The sequence below is a fragment of the Protopterus annectens genome, chromosome 3.part1 (assembly GCF_019279795.1).
Source record: "Protopterus annectens isolate FY-2018-M chromosome 3.part1, PAN1.0, whole genome shotgun sequence".
Taxonomy (NCBI): domain Eukaryota; kingdom Metazoa; phylum Chordata; order Ceratodontiformes; family Protopteridae; genus Protopterus; species Protopterus annectens.
Window position 1 is genome coordinate 1000174627 of NC_056732.1, and position 21579 is coordinate 1000196205.

At 38.6% G+C, this 21579-nt stretch overlaps 1 protein-coding gene across 1 annotated transcript in view; it reads right to left on the reverse strand.

Annotated features, from left to right (window-relative positions):
• The window catches only part of PREX2 (phosphatidylinositol-3,4,5-trisphosphate dependent Rac exchange factor 2), a 1787099-nt gene that overhangs the window by 257029 nt on the left and 1508491 nt on the right, over positions 1-21579 (reverse strand). The window contains exon 36 of the mRNA XM_044066265.1: positions 14544-14658. Within this exon, the coding sequence (XP_043922200.1) occupies positions 14544-14658 (115 nt within the window). The remainder of the gene's footprint in view (positions 1-14543; positions 14659-21579) is intronic.

Below are 21579 nucleotides of genomic sequence, written 5' to 3' on the forward strand. Positions count from 1 at the left end.
AGCACTGATCCTCATGGACCTATTTCAGTCTCAGCCCAGACAAATATAAATGACAGTAGACAAGCAAGTTAACAATAAGTATTATGAATACAAATATAATACTACTTGAATATAGAAATGAATTAATAAAAGTAATATTAACAAAGCACACAGTATAACAGACAATAGGAAGGGATGGGTAGAGTAAGGAGGGAAGAAGAAGAAAGTGAAAAAGTGAAAGGATAGAGCTCAAAGTGTAAAAGATATCAAAAGTAAAGACTCACGTAAATTAAAGGGTGCCTTGCTCATGGGGGGGGGGGGGTTAGGGGGTATTTCCAGAGAGAAAGCATTTACAAAATGACTCAAACTTGAGAGGATTTTTAAGCAGAACAAGAAATGATGGGTATGACATGAGGTCTTTAATATTTGTAGGGAAGGATTCCAAGAGGATGGAAAAGCATGGTTATTGCAATGAAGTCTGGTTCTGGGACATTGAAGAAGTGGAAAAGAGTGGTTAAGATGTCTTAGATTGTAACTGGAGGGGCATCTGAAGAGGATGTAGACAAGGGAAGAACAGGAGTGGTCTTTGAGAAGCTTGTAGAGGTGGGATTCAAGAAGCAGGCTGGCACAATGTTGAACAAATAACTAATTGGCTTTATTAAGTGTGACACAATTTCTAGGGAAAAGGGTAATGAAATGGCAGATAGAGTTGCTTATGATTTGGATATGGTGGAGCTTTTCTTGGATGCTGCTGCAACCAGTGGATGTCCATAAACAGGCTGGGTAAGTAGAATGCCTTAGCCTATGGCATTCCTAGTTGGTCTGGAGAGAAAGGGGGAACTTTTGTAGGACCAAAATAGGAGAACATTAATTTTCTTCAATATTTGTTCTAAGTGAAGGTGAAAGCCACTTACCAAGGCATTTGAAGGAGTTGACTTGCTTAATGAGGCTGTCAATATGGTTACGGATAAGAAGTGATTTTGAGTTTTTCTGCCATTTAGGGGAGGTACCAAACAGCACTATTTCAATTCTAGAAGTGCTTTTGTTGTTGTTTTTGTATGGCTAAGGGGGTCAGGTTTGGATGAAATAAGACAGGACTAACAGCATAAAGTAATAGATGGAAATGAAGACGGTCAAGTGGTAGTTTATTAATGAAAATGGAAAAAAAGAGGGTGAGCCAGAATGAAAACTGAGGGACTCCTTTAAGGAAAGAGGTGAAAGCAGAGAGGGTGTTCTAAACTGAACAGAGAAGTACCAGTTGGAAAGAGAAGTTTTAAACCAGGGAGCTGTATTTAGCCTAATTCCAATTTCAGTTAGGTGATCTAACAGAATGTTATGATCAACTAGATTGAAAGCTCTGCTGAGGAGATGGCTCCAATGAGGGGACCTTTGTCCACAGCCCAGAGGATGTTATCAGCAAGTATCCAGAGGAATGCAGAAGAGCTCCTATCAGCCCAAAAGCCATGTTGTTTTCAGGATATTAGATTATATTGGGAGATGTAATGGGTAAGTTGATTTTAAACTAATTTTTAAGGGTTTTACCAAATACGGGAAGAATGAATATGGAACGGGAGTCAGAGGTGAGTGGTGCTGGGTAGATGTTTTGGGGAGGGGTTTAACAATGGCTGTTTTCCAGATATCAGGCATGATGTTTTGAGTTACGCAGAGATTATAAATGTGAAGAAATGGCGAGACTTTGGAGTGCTTACATAGGAATATTAACTATGGGAGAAGATTGCCAGGACCAGCAGATGAGTCAGTTTTTAGTCCTTTAAGTAGTGGTACTGTGTGTTTAGACGACTGCATCTCCAGGCGTTTCTGCAGTTACCTCCTACTGTGCCTCTAAGTGTCAAATGTTGCTTATTCATATTTGCATTAATAATTCCAAAACCATGCTAAATACAAGGTATCAGAATACTTTATCTTGAAACATACATGATGTCAAACACAGCTGTATTGCTATTTGATCTCTGTCAATGAGTATTTGTTAGAATTGTAAGGTGATAACTTCATTTTAAAGCTCAAGCCACACCCACTGGGAGTTAAAGGTACACACTCAAAAGAGCTGTGCTGGAGGGAATGAGGACATAGGTAATCTCCAAACTCTAGACCCAACCCAATTCTTATAAGTTAAGGGTAGATCATGCCTGTTAAACATGGTTGACTTATTTGAGAAAGTCACCATGGCCATGAACAAGAGAAAGATAGTGCATACCACCTATCTTGACATACCAAGGCATCTCACACAACCCCCCACTCAGGTATTATAGAGAAACTCTCCCTAATTGGGAATTAACCCCTACTTTACCAGATGGATAGCCAACCAGCTCACCGACAGGACACATACTGTCAAAGTGGCAAACTTGGATGACTAAGTTTGTAGATGACTGCAAACTATGAGCAAACACTGAGTCCCACAATGATGTTAATACACTGCAGACAGGGTTTAATCACTCACATATCCATCACATATCCAAAGTAGTAAGGCAATCCTTCTATGTGGCACATATTATAAGTAAAGGAATCACATGTACATGTAAGGATGTTATGATTCTATTATACTCAGCCTTCATTAGACCAATAACTCAGTACAATGCTCCCTTTTGCATGTACCTCACCAGACACCTGCAACAATTGGAGAGAACACAGAGGTTTCTCACCAAGAAATTACAGGGTACTCAAAACAAGTCTTACACAGAAAGACTGAAAGCTCTATCAATGCATTTTGTCCTTACAGGTTGCTAAGAAGTGACCTGTGTCTGGCTTGATGCTGATGGAAAAGCTACACATTCATAAATCAAACTACAGGAGGGTCACTGACTCCAGGGATCTTAACTTAGCCTCTGACATGAACAGGTCATGCTGGGAGATAAAGACATCTCCCAGAGACTGCCACTTCTCTGGAACAAGCGTCCAATTCACATGAAACAGAGGCCCTTTCTGACCCTAGATCAATGAATGGGTGACCACAAATTCAATCCTGGGGTGGTGCCTATGTCCCGCCTGGACAGAAGAAGTCGGTATTAACTACCATAGACCCTTATCTCTGCAATCTTCACTCACCTAACCATTGACAATTGGGGCAACCATGATGAATATGGCTAGCCTTTATGGGTTCTAGGGCTGTTAGCCTAGTAACCTCTGTGACATCCCTCCTCTGCGCCAGTAATTAAGGAGCCTCAATCCTGACCATTGATACTGGTGGGGGATGTTCACTTTCAACAAAAATAGATACACACAGATGCAGCTCTCTGCACCAAGCACAATTTCCCTTAAGAGCACTCAAGGCAGCACACTTCAGACCTGGGGCTAGACTTCCTCTCCAGGCCCCAAATAAGACTCCACCTTTCTCTTTGCTGAAACCAGTGTTCGTGTTTCAAGTAGCTGACGCACACACTCTTTAAGATTTGATTTTCACACACACACACACACACACACACACACACACACACACACACACACACACACACACACACACACACACACACACCTAAGAAAGGCTGGCATAGATTTACCAGCTATGTCCCCTCTTCCCAGGCTATATGGCAGATTCACTGCCACCAACCAGCTACTTTAAGGCTCTTACCAGGGTATCCAATTACTCTTAGTAAAATTAATACTATACAAATGCTAGTTAACCAAGCAACAAGACTTTCAGGAGCATAAATCCCACAGTGCCACCAAATAAATGCAATTACTGTCAAATGTTAAACTGTGTTCTAAAATACCGGCCATAATGAAAGGTTTAGATATATTTAATAATAAATAATATAGAAAACATGAAAATACTGAATATCTATTTACAATAAACACCGGAGTTTCAATACACAGGAAATATAAAAAAAAAAACACAGATGGAAAGACTCAGACAGATACAGAAAAACAATACTTTTAGCTAATATCACTATTTTCTTAACTGACTGAAGAATTACAATTCCCTGGTTACATACTAAAGCAAGGCAAGATGAAGTGGATGAGAGTCTTCAGTCAGTACCAAAAACAGATGTGTCACTATTGCATCTCTCACTAATATCTAAAAATAATTTCAGTGCTGACTATAGAATGACATCACATCTGGTCACCTGATTCTGTGGTTCCCAAACTCTCTCTTGACTAGAATCTGAACCAGAATCTAGCACAGATGTGTCGTAATACATACCTACAGCTTTGCTAAGGCATCTGGAGACTATAAAACAATTCCAATACTTTTATTCTTCTTGTAGAGACTAACCAGCCATTCTCTGGCGTATGTTACACACACTGCCCTACTCTCTCTCTGGCATAGCTGGCACTACCTCAGATTGTCACAACCTACAATGAATCTATGGACCTATGAAGATTCTCTTGGTAACTGAGGTTCTTAAGACCAAAGATCTTTTTGCCTTGAAACCTCTAAGACTTTTGAAATTTGATGATATGTCAAGTGAGGTACATCCCAAAGGATGTGTTATCCTCCACAATAGGTCTGATCAATGTTGAATATAGCGGAATGATAAGAACTTTGGATTTAGATGAAATTCCTTTGACTATTAGTTGTGCTAAGTAGAAGGACTTTTTTGCTACAGTCGTCACATGATATTCAAAAGAAAGGGAACTATCAACCCAAGTGCCCAGTTTCCTGACTACCTTTTCTTTAGTAAGGAAGTTTTATTGATATTGTATGTTGTGGGCAATTGCTGTTTTCTGAAGTAAACCATGGCTCATATTCTAGTCAGGGGAGTAGTGTGGAAACCTCAGAATCATATGACCAGATGTGATGCCATTCTATAGCCAGCAATGAAATTATTTTAAGATATTAGTGAGAGATGTGATAGTGACACCTCTGTTTTTGGAACTGACAAAAGACTCTTGAATTAATGTTCAATTTATGTCCATTACCCATACACCAGGCAAGTTCTTTCTGAAGTGAAATTATATCTAAGGGGGTTTGGCAATTATACCAAGTTTGCAATCATCTGCAAATTTTATTAACCAGAGGTTCTGGTTATCACTTTTAAGATCAGAGAAGTAACTGAATATAAGAGGACCCAGTACAGAACTCTGGTATATGAACACCAGGACCACTGCTGACCCTTTGTGAGACCCTCTCCATGAAGTGAACAAGATTTAACATGTATGATCTTCCCTTAATGTAGCCACATTGTTCTCAGTCAAACTTAATGCTATTGTTGATATCATAATTAATGAGACAAGTTTATCAAGAATTACAATCCATAAGGAAGACATAATGCAATTACAGCATGGAGAGAGGACTTAACTTTTCACAGAATAAAAAAAAATACACAAGTATTAATTAGTAAGATGACAGTGCAGTAAAGGATGATAATAATTAGTAAAATATATATATTACAAAACAGAAATAATACACATATTTATTACTAAGATCTTTTATATCATACTGTTGAGTTTCTTGACTCCAGCCTAGAATGTCGTATGCTCACACTTAACCATTGTCATAGTAACAGCTGCACTGAGATTCTGGCTGAAGGTAGACATTTATTACATGTTTTAAATTGTTTAATGGTTTCTTGTTTTTTAACTTCAGTAGGCAAGTGGTTCAGGGTGGAGATTCCCAGTCAAGAGAAGGCTTTTTCTCTGACAGTATTTTTACATGGAGAGTGGATCAGGCTAAGAGCACCATTCTGAGAACTTCTTAGATCATGACAGTTTTTCTAGAATTATGTTTCCATTTAGTGGTGTGCAGTAATCCTGTTTTTATGGTCTTGAAGATAAGGATAAGAAGCAGTGTTGTCCTGTTGGTCATAGGTTGCCAGTCTGTAATATTCAAGCAGCTTGCAGTGGTGTGTAAAGGGTCTGCTAAAAACATCAACCTACAGGTTTTATTTTCTGACACATGAATTCCTCTAGTATTATTTAGCTGAATGCAAAACCAGAAAGGGGAGACAATATTCAAGTTTGGGTAAAAATATAGCTATAGCTAATCTGGCAGTAGGTGACAGAAGAATGGTATTCTCTTTATGATATGAAGTGAGGGGAGTGTAAGAACTTTCCTTGCTACAGCGAATACCATAAAATTAATCATCTTAGGGTTGATTAAGGACTTGCTGGTGGAGGACCAGCTACAGAGATGGTTGAAGTTGTCTTGCTATTTGCTTTGTCGGTAAGGTTTTTACTGGATTCCAGTACGAGAATGCCATCTGAATACAACACTTATTTAAGATTTGGGAGTTCAACAGGATGATCATTAACAAAAAGACAGAAAAAAAGTGGATGAAAGTACAGATTCTTCAGGTATGCATGACTAAGAATATTTTAACCTCTAGTGGGTTTACTATGAGATCCAGGAAACTGCTGTTTGTCAAATCAAAAAATCTCCATTAGAGGTACAGATGCTCCAGCCTATGCTGGTGTAACTGAAGTCATTCAGAGTTTTGGAGTTCTTCCTTATAGACATGTCTTTAAAACTTCAATGAATCTAACATGATTGTCTGGGGATATGCAGTGAGTTCTGCAGCATGCTTTAAGTTTAAATCTTGTCATGTCCATGCCAAACTGAATTCTAGGAGCTCAATTTATGAGTGTCTGTGTATCAGTCTAGGTGAGATGTGATCCCTGGCAAATATGAACACACCACCATCACAATTTGCAGCAGGCCTGAAGGCATGGTATGTACATAATCCAAATATGGAGGGGTTGCTTTCTTTACATATAAACAAATTCTCTAACTACACATAGAGGGTTATGTTAGATGTAGGAATGTCTCAAAATTAAGGAATTTGTTACTGAGACTGCTAGTGTTGTGAACAGCCATCTTAATGTGATTCATCTTAAGGTCAGAAGAATTTGCTAAGCTGGGATGGTCATTAGATGGAGTCTACTTAAAAATGGCACTATGGGGGCAGCAAAGGCTTTTGTCAGTACATGAAAGTCTTTGAATCAAAGATGCAGGTCAACCCTTGCAAAACAGGTAGGACTATCAATCAGCTCGCCCCAGCCTGATACCTATCAGAACCCCTGGAAAGACTAGCTATTAATCTAATTGTTAAAGTGAAATTACCTTTTCTTAATATCAAGGTATCATTCCTGGTGAAGGAAAGATTCCACTCAGGGCCAGAGTCTAATGTCTATCCATCACAGGCATAGAATATTCTGACATGTCTCTCTACATGTCCCTCAGGTTTTTGGGTCCCAAGTAATTTACTCCCACAAGAACCATTACCACGCTGTAGTCACCCTTGTCATGGGAAAGGATCTTGTGGGCCCTTGTAATGTCTATGATCCTGGTACCTGAAAGGCAGCTGACAGTAACCCTATCCCTGCCAGTCTGGTAATCTTGCAACTACAAAACAATACCTAATTAGAAACTACATCACTTCTGTACCAAAAGGAAAAATGGATACAGAGCTGAGGTTGGCAGTTATACACTTCAGTTCAATGTTTGCTGCTCTCAGGTCCCATGTAGACCACTGACACTGAAATGTTGGTCACCACTAAGTAAGCAACCAAATAACCACTCACGCACATGTCATGTATTAATTTGGTGTCCTTTGCTTAGATAGTTAAACAGCTTTCAGGTTCAGTGCTAAGTTAATATCATCACCTGGTTCCAACATTTTCCAGCAACAGTGTCCTACATATTCTTCTATAATAGTTAAATTCACAGATGAAGGTGAACAGGAAGGTATTTGAACAGAGTTCCTATACTACTCTTGCAACAAATACTGAGATAGTATATTGACTATAATGGTATTTAAGCCACTTTAAAACAGTTTGTAAAGTTGTAGCGTTTAATTAGATGCTTTTATTATTATTTATAAGCTGAATTTATACAGTTTTCCTGTAGCCAGGTAGATTTCTCCTAAGCAATATAAATATATATATATATATATATATATATATATATATATATATATATATATATATATATATGGGTCTACTTCTTTTGACCTAACTCCCATTTGCCTGACACCCATTTGCCTGAGACCAAATGACTGAAATTTCATTTGCCTGACACTTCATTTGCCCGACACTTCATTTGACTGACAAGTATTATTAGCAAGAAAATGGAATATGCCCCCTTCCTCACTGTAGTGCGACCCTGGAGTTAGAATATATAGTTAGGGGGGTGGGGGGCAAAGCCCCCCACTTACTTTTCTTTTACTAAGCAATATTACATCAAAAGTTTACAATATCATATGAAATGAAGTGGGGGGCTTTGCCCCCCACACCCCCCCTAACTATATATTCTAACTCCAGGGTCACACTACAGTGGGGAAGGGGGCATATTCCATTTTCTTGCTAATAATACTTGTCAGTCAAATGAAGTGTCGGGCAAATGAAGCGTCAGGCAAATGAAATTTCAGTCAAATGGGGTCAGGCAAATGAGTGTCAGGCAAATGAAAGTTAGGTCAAAAGAAGTAGACCCATAAATATATATATATATATATATATATATATATATATATTTATATATATGCACCCATTCAGTACTTTTGCAGAGGGAGACAGTTTATTCAGCACTTTTAAAATTTACTGTTAAAATTTCTGTATTTCTTCACTGCCACTTGCAGCATTGTGTAAGTTCCTTAACATTTGTTTTTTATTTATAATAAGTCTTATCCAGCAATTGAAAGTGCATGGAGTTTCTTTTAAGAAGACTGTAACAAATTACATCTTTAGTTCTCTATTTTCCTTCTGACTACAGACCACTACCCAGGTTAACCTTAGTGTTATATTCTTTTATGAGCTTTTTGTACTCATCACATTACAGAGTATTTTTCTTGGTGCTGCGGTAGCGTTGTTGCCTCACAGTAAGACGTTGTCCTGTTCGATTCTCAGATAGAGCGTCTTCTGTGTGGAGACATGCATGAATGGGTGTACCTTCGTTGAAGGTTGTGCGTCAGAGCCAGCAACTCGGCACGTAAAAATCTACTGCCAATCATTAGCGGACTGCAGTTCCGCTGTGGTGACCCCTAACCGGGAAAAGCCGAAAGACACAACAACAACATTACAGAGTATTTTTCTTGTTATCATTCCAAAGAAATTAAAATGAAAACTTAAACGCATTATTTAAGTAAAGTGTAGGCAAACTATGTAACAGTTTTAGACATAATGCATGAAATATAAGGCTCATAGGTGATTACCAGGCTAATAACACTAAAGCCAAGCTTCCCCTTCACAATAGAGACAATATGTGGCAAACCAAGGGTTAATTCCCAATTTTCCATCCAATGATCCAAGCTGGACTTGAATAAATGCAGGGAGGAATTTTGCTTCACATGAATGGGAAGCCTGTTCCACAGAAGAGGTAGTCTCTGAGACACATACCTATCCCCCAATATGTTTTATTTATGTTGAAGATGACGTTTAGGTCCCTAGAATGGGTGGCCTGATGCTATTTGTTTTGTGAATATGCAGCAAGTCCATAAGGGCTGGATCAGAGGATGCTAAGAATGCCTGGCACAGATCATCTTTCAGCAGTCTGTAGCGGACCGTATACAATGTCAAGGCTTTGAGGTAGTTCACATAGGACATGTTGTCTACACCACATATTAATTTTGTGAGGACCCTCTATGGATGCTTCAGCTGTTGCATATGCCTACTCAGGAACATGCCAAAGGGGGCACTGGGCTCACTGATTGGTCTATTGAGGGCCAAGCCCAATGGAACAATGACATCTTTGGACCTAGATGCCATACCATTGCTCATACATTGTGCAACATAGACTAATTTCCTTACTACAACAGTCATATGATGGTCAAAGGCCAAGTCACTCTCTACTTGCTTTCCCAAATCCCTGACCACAAGGTCATCTCTTAGGGGTGTATTACTGATTCAGTACGTTTTAGGGGTGGTTGTCTTTCCCAAAGAATGACACCATTATGCATATTTTGGCACTGCTGTTCAGACCATGACTCTGACACCAGTTATTTGTCTGCATCAGGCCTTGCAGGATGTTTGTGTCTTTGGGGGATTCTTTGCATCAAATTTGCAATTATCTTCAGTTTATTTCCTTTACTTCATTCATTCCCAGCTTTGTTTAGGATTCAGAAAAAAATGCCTATAGTCAAAACAAAGCTGCTGTCTCTAATTGTTTTCAACAGTTCCTACAACACTATGCTTTCTCTTGTGTTTTTTTTTACAGCTCACAAACTAGCTACAGCATTCTGGCTTCAGTCTGCTTCTTTATATGGGCTATGTACTGTCAATGAATAACAAATTAAACAGATTTGGTTAGGTAAAAAAGTATCACTGTAGTGCTATTACTGTTAGCTGGTGACCACTAGCAGAGCTACAGCAATAACAAGAGTTTCAGAGACATGAAAAAGGGGAACTGAGCAAAATGTTCATTCATTCATTTGCATCTCCTTGAATTAAACACTTCAGTCTCGGGGATTAAGGGTAACAGTAGATCCAAGGAATCTTGTAATACAACAGTGTTCATTCTGTTCAAACATCTACTGTTAAGGTGAGTGGATCACACAACTACACTATGTTTGTCTAAGAATCACTCCTGCAGCATAATTCACCAAAGATTTTGAGTACTAAGGCAGTACAGAACCTGACCACAGACCTAGGCTGGGTAGCCCTGCAGAACTGCAAAATATGCAGCAATAAGTCCTGCTGTGCTCCAAGAAATTAATCTAGCATTGAATAGTTAAAAGAATGTGTAAATGGAGGTCCAACTCGCTACTTCACAGATATTCTGGACTCTCTGGACACTCCTCAAAATTGCTCTTGTAGTAGATGCCCTAATGAAATAAGCCTTGACCTTTCCCTGCAAGTGTTTTCACGGTACTCATAAAAAAGGTACTATAATTCTCCAGCCACATTTATCTAAGTTTGATATTAGTCTGGACTGTATTCTGAGTTTAAAAGAAAGAGCTGTTCTGTTTGCCTGAAATACTTACTTCACGTAGTATGTTAGTCTGCATCATGCTATTTTGGGTGGGGGGGGGGTTACAGAAAAAGAGTGGCAGTTGGATTGTATGGTTCAAGTCTAATTCTGAAACCAAATATACATATATGAGGGCTTAGTACTTAATGACACCCTGAGTTTGTGAAGGATTGTGTAGTGGTCAATATACCATAGGGCTTACAGTACAGAAATTCTAACACAAAAGTTTTGGCTACTAGAAAAAGAGTTTTTTAAGGGCAGGAATTTAATAATAGCACTGGATGGCTCAAATATATCAATGTCAGCTTTTCAGTAACAAAGATCCCAAGGATGAGTAATTGGCTTCCTTGAGAGTTTCAAAAGGATGTCTCTTTTCAAGAACAGTTTCACCACAGGGTTGGTAGTCAAGTGTGCTCTATGGGTAGACAAGCTGAGATTGTAGGAAAATGTATAATAACAGAGAGGTACACCAGAGCCTTGATATACAAGGTTAGGGTAGCTCAGGTCCAGCTGAACTGAGACTGCTTTAGGATAAATGCAATAAGTGACACACCACAAGAACCTTGTTCCTGCAGTATAAGCAGCACCTCAGATGGGATGAAGTTCCAGTGAGGGTTAAGGTCCTAGACCCAAGGCTGCTGGTCCATGGACTTTAAGGTCTAGATATGCTGGAATCTGCACTTATTGCATTAGTAATATGCACAGAGTTGAAAGGATGTGTGGCTATCCCTTGCTTAATCCTTGTTAGCTTGGTGAACCATGGTTGTCTTGCCCAAAAACAGGGAGGATATCAAAATGAGATTTGCCTTGTCTTCTGTTGTGTGTAGGAGAACTTTTGGGAGAAAAGAAAGAAGTGAGGAGATAAATCATAATCATCTGTTTCAGTGCAGGGAAAGGGCATTCACTACCTAAATACATGGCTACCTGGAACAGAATTGTTTGAACTGGTGGTTCACAAGCCAAACAAATTTATCCCTGGATAACTTTTTGGCAAGTTATTGAGATGTTCAGTATGGATAAGCAGGAGATGATGTAATCCATGTTCAATGGGAGCTCATCCTGGGTAAGGGCCTGAATCTGACAAGCACCCAGGAAGGAGTAGAGGGTAAAGTCTTTGAGACCGAGATGAATAAAGACTGTAGCTAATTTGGGATAGTGGAGAAACTAAAGGGTAAGGCGATGAACTGAAAATGCTCAGTTCAGGTTAGGAACCTAAAGAGTCTCCTGTTGTCTTTGTAGATGGAAATTAGGAGGTAGGCAGACTTTATACCCAGAATTATCAAAAATGTTTCTGGTAGCAGTGAGGGAGGTAGGCGTTCAATCCCCTAGCTCTTCTCAAAAGCCTTTATTTTTTTTTGGGGGGGGGGTACATAGACCTCTCCAGATATAAGTGTTTTTTGTAAAAGGGCTTGTTCCTGGAAGGAAAGAGTCGATCATAACTGGAGAATGCTGAGTGGAAAACAATTTCATCATCTCCATTGTTTCCCCTTCTCATTTAATCACTTGAAGATTTACTAGGATGGAAGCCAAGACAGCACATATTTGTATAAGGGACATTTAAAGTCTGTCCTTTGACATCCTATGGCAGAAGCTGACTTGTTGGCCATGCACATCTCTAGATGACTGAACCTAATAAAGCAGCCCAACAGGTACATCAATAGGGTTGTATCCACGTGCAACACCATCTTTTCCAACACTTGCTGCAGTCAGAGATTGCTTCATCAGTCTCCATGTCAAGGCTTCATCTAAAATATTCTCATTTCTATACTATGTTTGCTTTAGTATATCACTTTGGCAGTGTAACAATAGGGGTCTCGTAGCTAAAATATCTTATGCCTATTTGGAGGTGCAATACAATACTTACCAAATCTATCCAAGTGATTAGCAACAGTGAGCTTAGAATCCTTAGTAGCATCCACAGAAATGAACATGGGATCTTTTACAGTGCCACATGTTTTATACATTTATTTTTATAGAGACACAAGGCTGAGGGTTGGAATAAAGGTCAAGGTGTTTACCTCACAAAACCAAGGTACAGAGTTTGATTTTCATCTTAGAAAGGGAAACTGGCTAGGTTTTAAATGGCCTACAAGGGCAGCTAGCCTTGTATTTACCTATGAAATTAGACAATTACACTGTGAAACAGTTAATTTAGCATCTTCATACACTATGAATACTGTTAGTTTCAGCACTGGATTTTAAAAGTGTTGGGTGACTGCATTTAGTTCAGTTTGGACTGTGATCTGTATGGCAGTGTTAGTGTGTTACAGCTTTTAAGGCTGATTGGGCTCCTCTGCAGTTATAAAGTGGAAAATCGTTAGATTCACTTATATCAGCAAAGTTCATACGCAAAGACTGCAGTATAACAATCTTGTTATACCTAGGTACCTTGATGCTAGCTGTTGTACAGTGTAAAGTAAAAAGTAACTCAGTCTCCAGTTAAGTCAGAACAAAAGCTAATAACCTTTTCCCTCAAAACTATCTAACCCCTGAAACCAATAAAATGTAATTCAAAGATTTAATGCAAACAAATCTCCTCAAATTCTATAATGAAGTCGTAAAATTCACAAATACCAATATCACTCCAGACATCACCTCAGCACACAGAATCACAAACAGTGGCACAACTGTTGTTTTTTTTCTAACATAACTAAAGAGGATTTCTAATTATCTTGATTTCATATTGGCTGCTATAGTAGATCTAACAGGCTTTTTTAAATTCTTAGTCAAATTCCTAATATTTTCCTTAACTTGGGGGTCTTTAGACCTGTTGTAAACTCTGAGTATTTTATGTTTTTGGACCACCAGGGTGGTTTGCTTTTAAATTTCCCATTGTATTTGAGTCTAGATGGGACTACCAGTTTCACATTTATTTATGTGGATACAAAACTCATTCCACTTCATTATGAATGATGACATTCATAAGTACCAGGTCAAAAATATTCTGTCCCCCAGTTGGGGGTCTACTGAGTTTTTACTTAGTAGATGTAAAAAGTTTATGTTTTTGTTCTATATTAGAGATGTAGGTTCTACAGTCAATTGATGGGTATGTAAAGTCACACAGAATGGTGGAATTCCTATTAGTGGTAAGCCCTGCATTATGAACTGGAGGAAGCAAGTTATTTCATCTATTTTTTTGTGCTACTCAGAAACACCCATGTGATTGGGATTGTTATATGTCTAAGCTGCAATGACATCACAAGAATGAAACCACCACTGAAAAATGAAGAACAGTGAGCTATGGCAATATGAGGATTCTCAGAGGGCAAAACCCAACTAAATGAAGCTATAAAACTAGCAAACAGAGCATCACTTGCATTAAATAGATGCAGACTGCCCTTGAAGAGCACAATATCAAAATAACCAAGGTACATCTATTAATTTATTATTATCCTTGTGAATTTCCTGGCCACATATAAAATTAGTGCTAAATAGCTGGTATTTTACATCTGCACCATTCCCTGAAAGAGGCCTGAGCCTCCCCATTGACGCAGAACTCAATATGTGATAAATCCTGCATTAGCTTGATTAAGGGGACTTGCTCATGTTTCTTTGTGGCAAAATGCATGTATTTACAAACAGAAAAACAAACACTCAAAGAAGTGTTGGCAGTTACTCAAACTCTGCAGTGTGACACAGAATCAGTGCCTCCTCTGAATGTGAATGAGAGTCTGGTGCACAAAAGGCAAAATAAAAGCGTACATACCTTAGTTTCTGGGTGTATTTTTTCACATTTTCAAGTGAAACTTCATTTATCACAGCTTGGAATTCTTCCACTGACACACAGTCTCTGTAGTAGTAACCCTCCATACTTTCCAAGGCTGCACAAATAAAAAAAACAAAAAAAAGCAAAACTCAGCTACATTATGCTTATTTACAGTAACACCGGTATTCGTGACAGAATACCATTCGAAACACTGCACAAGCCTACATGCACAGTTAATGAAAATCAGTTTGATAAGATACCATGTTTACTGCTCACAATTAATAAAACACATTCAACTATTAGAAAAATGCATGGACATGTGAGAGATTTCAGAGAGATGATACCAGCTTTTAACTGTTACTAGTTTGTTGCTTTTCTATTTGTCATGAAACACCAAGGTGCAATCACAAAATAACTTCAACAACTGGTCAAGTTCCTAAGGCTGTGCATGGTACAGGAAGATCATATGGAAGAATAAAGAAGTACATTGCTATTTTATTCCATGTGCTAGTTTCCTAATTAACACTATACCCTAAAAACACGTCAGAAAATTTTGTAAGTGACTAACTTATGACACTTACAAGTCTGATACACTGTAGAAAAATATGATATTATACAGCACATTTTACATTCATTTTATAAGTTCATAATATACAAAGAAATACACAAAGAAAACAAAAAGTAAAGGAATTTAATGGTTTGTTCTGAAATAAAGACTTTTCTGGAACTTAGAGAAATTGATGGCTAGAACACTAAGCTAGGATCTCTGGTCTATGACTACTGTCACCTAAAACTTGTACATAAAGTCATCCATGTTTAGATGTGCAACTCAGGACCAACATCTGCTGCCTGCAATTCCAAATCACAAGAGCATACACACACACACACACACACACACACACACACACACACACACACACACACACACACACACACACAAAATAAAATGCATGCATACTAACAAGCATGTATATTTATATGTGCAACTAATGACTGACATCAGCTATCTGTAACTGCAGTGCAGAAGCATACAAACACAGCAGACAGGCAGACATACACACACGCGCGCGCGCATGTGTGTGTGTGTGTGTATGTGTACGCGATGGCTGCATCTGTTGGATATGGGACCCGGTTACCATGTAACCATATATGCATGATGCTACATCTGTGAAAGGCCCACATGCTGTCAGTGATGTGGTCCCTCTATGATGAAGTCTATCACTTAAATTCTCCTTGTGATAAAGCACTTTAGGGTAAACAGCTATTAAGTTGTGTGCTCTTATATTTACTCACTTCACTCAGGAGATCTTCATCTAATGTATATGACAGCAGTTACATTCACATATGTCAGACAGGTGCTTTATTACCAACGTTGCTGCAGGGATCTCAGACTGCCATTCAGTATGTCCTTCTTCAGCTTTCCATCCCACAACAGACCCAGTCTTCAGTACAACACTCAGTACTTAACTGTCCCCATCTGGTACCTGATATTAGCTCAGTATGCTATGTACTTACTAGGCTAATGATCACTGAGGATCTTCAGAACCCTAGCCATGCATACACACTAAGTTTCTAAAAACTAGTATTTTAAGTATGATTAATCTAGAGCAGTTTGTAATAATAGCTCAAATAACCCATGTGCAGCCAGACAGTTACATGTTAGTCCTGTCCGTAACAGCCATGTGCAGCCAGACAGTTACATGTTAGTCCTGTCCGTAAGAGCCATGTGCAGCCAGACAGTTACATGTTAGTCCTGTCCGTAAGAGCCATGTGCAGCCAGACAGTTACATGTTAGTCCTGTCCGTAAGAGCCATGTGCAGCCAGACAGTTACATGTTAGTCCTGTCCGTAAGAGCCATGTGCAGCCAAACAGTTACATGTTAGTCCTGTCCGTAAGAGCCATGTGCAGCCAGACAGTTACATGTTAGTCCTGTCCATAAGAGCCATGTGTAGCCAGACAGTTACATGTTAGTCCTGTCTGTAAGAGCCATGTGCAGCCAGACAGTTACATGTTAGTCCTGTCCGTAAGAGCCATGTGCAGCCAGACAGTTACATGTTAGTCCTGTCCGTAAGAGCCATGTGCAGCCAGACAGTTACATGTTAGTCCTGTCCGTAAGAGCCATGTGCAGCCAGACAGTTACATTTTAGTCCTGTCCATAAGAGCCATGTGCAGCCAGACAGTTACATGTTAGTCCTGTCCGTAAGAGCCATGTGCAGCCAGACAGTTACATGTTAGTCCTGTCCGTAAGAGCCATGTGCAGCCAGACAGTTACATGTTAGTCCTGTCCGTAACAGCCATGTGCAGCCAGACAGTTACATGTTAGTCCTGTCCGTAAGAGCCATGTGCAGCCAGACATTTACATGTTAGCCCTGTCCATAAGAGACAAGAGTGCCAATCCTGGGGTGTAACAGCAGCTTCCCATCCACTCGTCCAGATTATGCTAGAGTAAGGGACATACTTTGCTTTACATGGACAGGAAGACTATTCCAGAGAAATGGTGTTCTTTCAAAGACACACCTATTCCTCCAACATAATATTGACAACTCTTCAGTATGTGTTTCTGCCACTATTGGACTTCTGAATGTGTGGTACCTCTGAAAGGATGGGCTCAGAGGAGGCTCTGTAAGCAAGACAAAGACTGTGTCTGAGTAGTCCATAAGATACCAAAAAAGTGACAGGGCTTTGAGGTGATCAGAGTAACTTTTGTGATTTACAGTGAATATAAAAAGTGTACACAACCCTGTTAAAATGTCAGGTTCTTGTGATATAAAAAAATGAGACCCCAATAAATCATTTTAAAATGTTTTCCACCTTTAATGTGATCTATAACCTGTACAATTCAATTGAAAAAAACAAACAAATCTGTTAGAGGAAAAAAATATAAAAAAATAAAAAACGTACAATAAGCTGGTTGCATAAGTGTGCACACCCTTAAACTAATACTTTACTGAAGCACATTTTGATTTAATTTCAACATTCAGTCTTCTTGGGTACACACCTGCCATCAATTAAAGAGACTCTGATTAACTCCAAATAAAGTTCAGCTGTCCTAGTAGGATTTTCCTGACATCTACTCAGTTGCCTGCTACAGCAAAAGCCATGGTTCGCAGAGAGCTTACAAAGCATCAAAGGGATCTCATTGTTGAAAGGTATCAGTCAGTTGAAGGGTACAAAACAATTTCCCCAGCATTGGACATACCATGGAGCACAGTGAAGACAGCCATCAAAAAGTGGAAAAAATATAGGACAACAGTGACGTTGCAAAGAAGTGGACATCCCTCCAAAATTGATGAAAAGACAAGATGAAAACTGGTCATGGAGGCTGCCAAGAGACCCACAGCAACACTGAAGGAACAGCAGGAATTTTTGGCAGGTACTGGTTGTGTACTACATGTGACAACAATTTCCCATATTCTCCATATGTCTGGAATATGGGGTAGGGTTGCAAGATGGAAGCCTTTTCTTACACAGAAAAACATCCAGGCCTGGCTAAAATTTGCAAAACAATACATCAAATCTCCCAAAAGCATGTTAGAAAATGTGTTATGGTCTGATAAGACCAAAGTTGAACTTTTTGGCCACAATTCCAAAAGGTATGTTTAGCGCAAAAACAACACTTCGCATCACCAAAAGAACATTATCCCCACGGTGAAGTATGGTGGTAGCAGTATCATGCTTTGGGGTTGCATTTTCTCAGCTGGAACTGTGGCTTTAGTGGAGGTGGAGGGAATTATGAACAGTTCCAAATACCAGCCACTTTTCGCCCAAAACCTTCAGGCGTCTGCTAGAAAGCTGAAGATGAAGAGGAATTTCACCTTTCAACATGACAATGACCCCAAGCATACATCCAAATCAACAAAAAAAAGCCTTCACCAGAAGAAAATTAAAGTTTTGGAATGGCTCAGCCAGAGCCCAGACCTAAATCCAATAGAAAATCTGTGGGGTGACCTGAAGAGGGCTGTGCACAGGAGATGCCCTCGCAATCTGACAGATTTGGAGCGCTTTTGCAAGGAAGAGTGGGCAAATATTGCCAAGTCAAGATATATGCTGATAGATTCCTACCCATGAAGATTGAATGCTGTAATTAAATCAAAAGGTGCTTCAACAAAGTATTAGTTTAAGGGTGTGCACACTTATGCAGCCAGCGTATTGCATGTTTTTTATTTTTTATATTTTTTTCTCCTAACAGATTTGTTTTTCAATTGAATTATATAGGTTATAGGTCACATTAAAGGTGAGAAAAGTTTTGAAATGATTTATTGTGGTTTCATTTTTTTATTATCACAAAAACCTGGCATTTTAACAGGGGTGTGTACACTTTTTATATCCACTGTAGGTCCTTAATTTTCTTTGTGAGAAAGAGTTGTGTTTATCGAGAGATGTGTCCTGTGTTTGGCAGCTACATGCCAAAGGAGTCATTATACTTAATTATTGGCCTAATGAATGCAGTATACCATGGAATGATCACTTCCCTAGACCTGGATGTCATAGAAAAAGTAGTCAGGACACCGTGAATGAAAATATTTTTGGGGTAAATACCTACATGGAAAAATGTCCTGTTTTAAAAAATGGAAAAGTGTGCAGTATCCAAGCCTAGTTTTGGGCAGACGTCTTCAGACAGGATGGCATGCATTTGTCAAGATCAGGGAAGAGAATTTTTACAGCAGATATTTTGCAATATTTGACAAACATTAGGCAGGATTTTTGCCGGGTGGAAAATTTAACAGTTCACAGATAGCAACATTTGCTGCATTTCTGATGGTTGTTAATGCTAGGAGCAATAATAATAAAGTTTTATTATTGGAAAATTTCCTGCATTCCCATAAGACTGATGTTGTTATTGTTTGTGAAACATGGTTATAGAACAATGATTGGAAACCAGTTCTGTCAGGGTATAAATGTTTGTACTGTAACGGATATTCTAACAAAAAGTCAAGTGGAGGTGTTATGATAGAGATTAAAGATAGTTATGTGACCTGTGATTATTACATGTTCAGTGATAATGCCAATAATATAGGTTGTGTTACTGTGACAACAAAGACAACCCTGGAACATATAACAATTGTTAGAATATATAGACCACCAAATCAAGTGCAGATGACCTAGAGGAATTCATACAGTTCTTGCATGAAACACAGGAGGGAAGAATAATATTGGCTGGGGGCTTAAGTTTACCAGAAACAGACTGGAATAATATTGGTTCACTGACATTAGTAAGGAAATTATTCACAATGTATGTTTAGGAACAACAATTAATTAAGATTGTAAAAAAAAAAAAGCTACTAGGGAACAGTGTTCCTAAAGAAATTATTGTTAATTCAAGTCACGTTTTACCACCATTGTTATGCATTGATCACGGGGTTATAAAGGTTAATTTGTTGCTAGATAATTCTGCCAAAGTGAGATCTAAACCAATGCACAGAACATTAATTACAGATTATATAATGACCAGAGAACACTTCGGCAAGAACTTACAGTATCATTATATCTATCATTTACTAGGTCATATAAATATGGTGAGATTTCTCAAGATTGGAGACATGCGCTTATTAAACCTGTCTTTAAGGGGAAGGGGAGTAGGACAACCCCAGACTCATATAGACCTTTAAGTCTACTTTCATGTTGTGGAAAAATAATGGAGAAGGTAATACTGGATAAGTTATTGTCAGAACTGGATAGGTTGGGACATATCAGCATGCATGTGTTTAAAAGATCTGTTACCATCTGCAACATGATGTTCTATAACAATATAATAACAGCTACGAATGAAAAATTGTGCTGTGATGTAATTTATATAGATTTAACTTCAACATTTGACAGGGTCATACACCAAACTCTGATCAATAAATTAGAACAACTAAGTATCGATGTACTCTTACAGGGCTTACAAATAGGATATGGCAAGTATCATACAGCAACTGGACATATTAAATCTTTAGTTACAGTCAGGGTGTCCCACAGGGCTCTGTACTTGGCCCTTACTTGTTAATATTTTATCGTTCAGACCTAACTTTTTCATCTGATATGTTCTATGGTCTATATGCAGACGATCTGAAATTTGATAAACTGATTACATGTATTACATATAAGGCATGTCTGCAAAAGGACTTGACTAAACTGACCATTTGGACACAGGAGAGTAATATGCTGATAAATACATCAAAAATGAAGCATATGAGATTTGGGAGACATAAACTGAAAGGTGAATATTTAATACAGCATGCAGTAAATGAAACTTTAAATTCATTTAAGGATCTGGGTATATGGACAGATCCAGCTTTGAGTTTTTCTAATCATATCAACCAACTGGGCAATGATAGTTATAGAACTATAGGTTGTAAAAAACATTTATAAAGTCTAGGAAATCAGAAATGATGAAGTCATTGTTAAGTTGCATTAGACCCACACTTGAGTATGGAATAACAATATGGAAACCGTATAAGAAAACAAGCATGAGTAAACTGGAAAGACTACAGCGGAAATATACCAAGGGCATCCATGGATGTGAAAATTTAAGTTACTATGTAAGACTAAAATATGTGAACTTTTACAGTGTCTTTTATCACTATCTATGAGGAGATCTTATTCAGGTATATAAGGCATTTAGAGACAACTATCTCTGGGAACATTTGGGGTTATCAAAAAGAAGTAGGGAATCATCAGACAACCTATGTAGAAGATTTTATAGGAATGACGTGTACTAATTGGTTCTCTGAGAGAGCAAATAATGCATGGAACAGACTACCAAATTACATTAAAGAAACTACTAGTTTAGCTATTTTAAGAACAGCCTGGACACTTATGGGAACAAGTGTTTTGGTATATTGGCAGGCTAGAAGGGCATTAATGCTCATGCTTGAAGTATTTGTATGTATGTATGTACACTGAAGCTACACAATGAAAAAGGACTTTCTTACAACAGTGGATAAAGAAATGGAAATGACAGCTCATTGTCTACATGGGTTCACAGGTCCCTCACTACTGGGTCAATTTTCAGGGGTATGTTGTCAATGTGACAGTCACAGGGGATGTGATG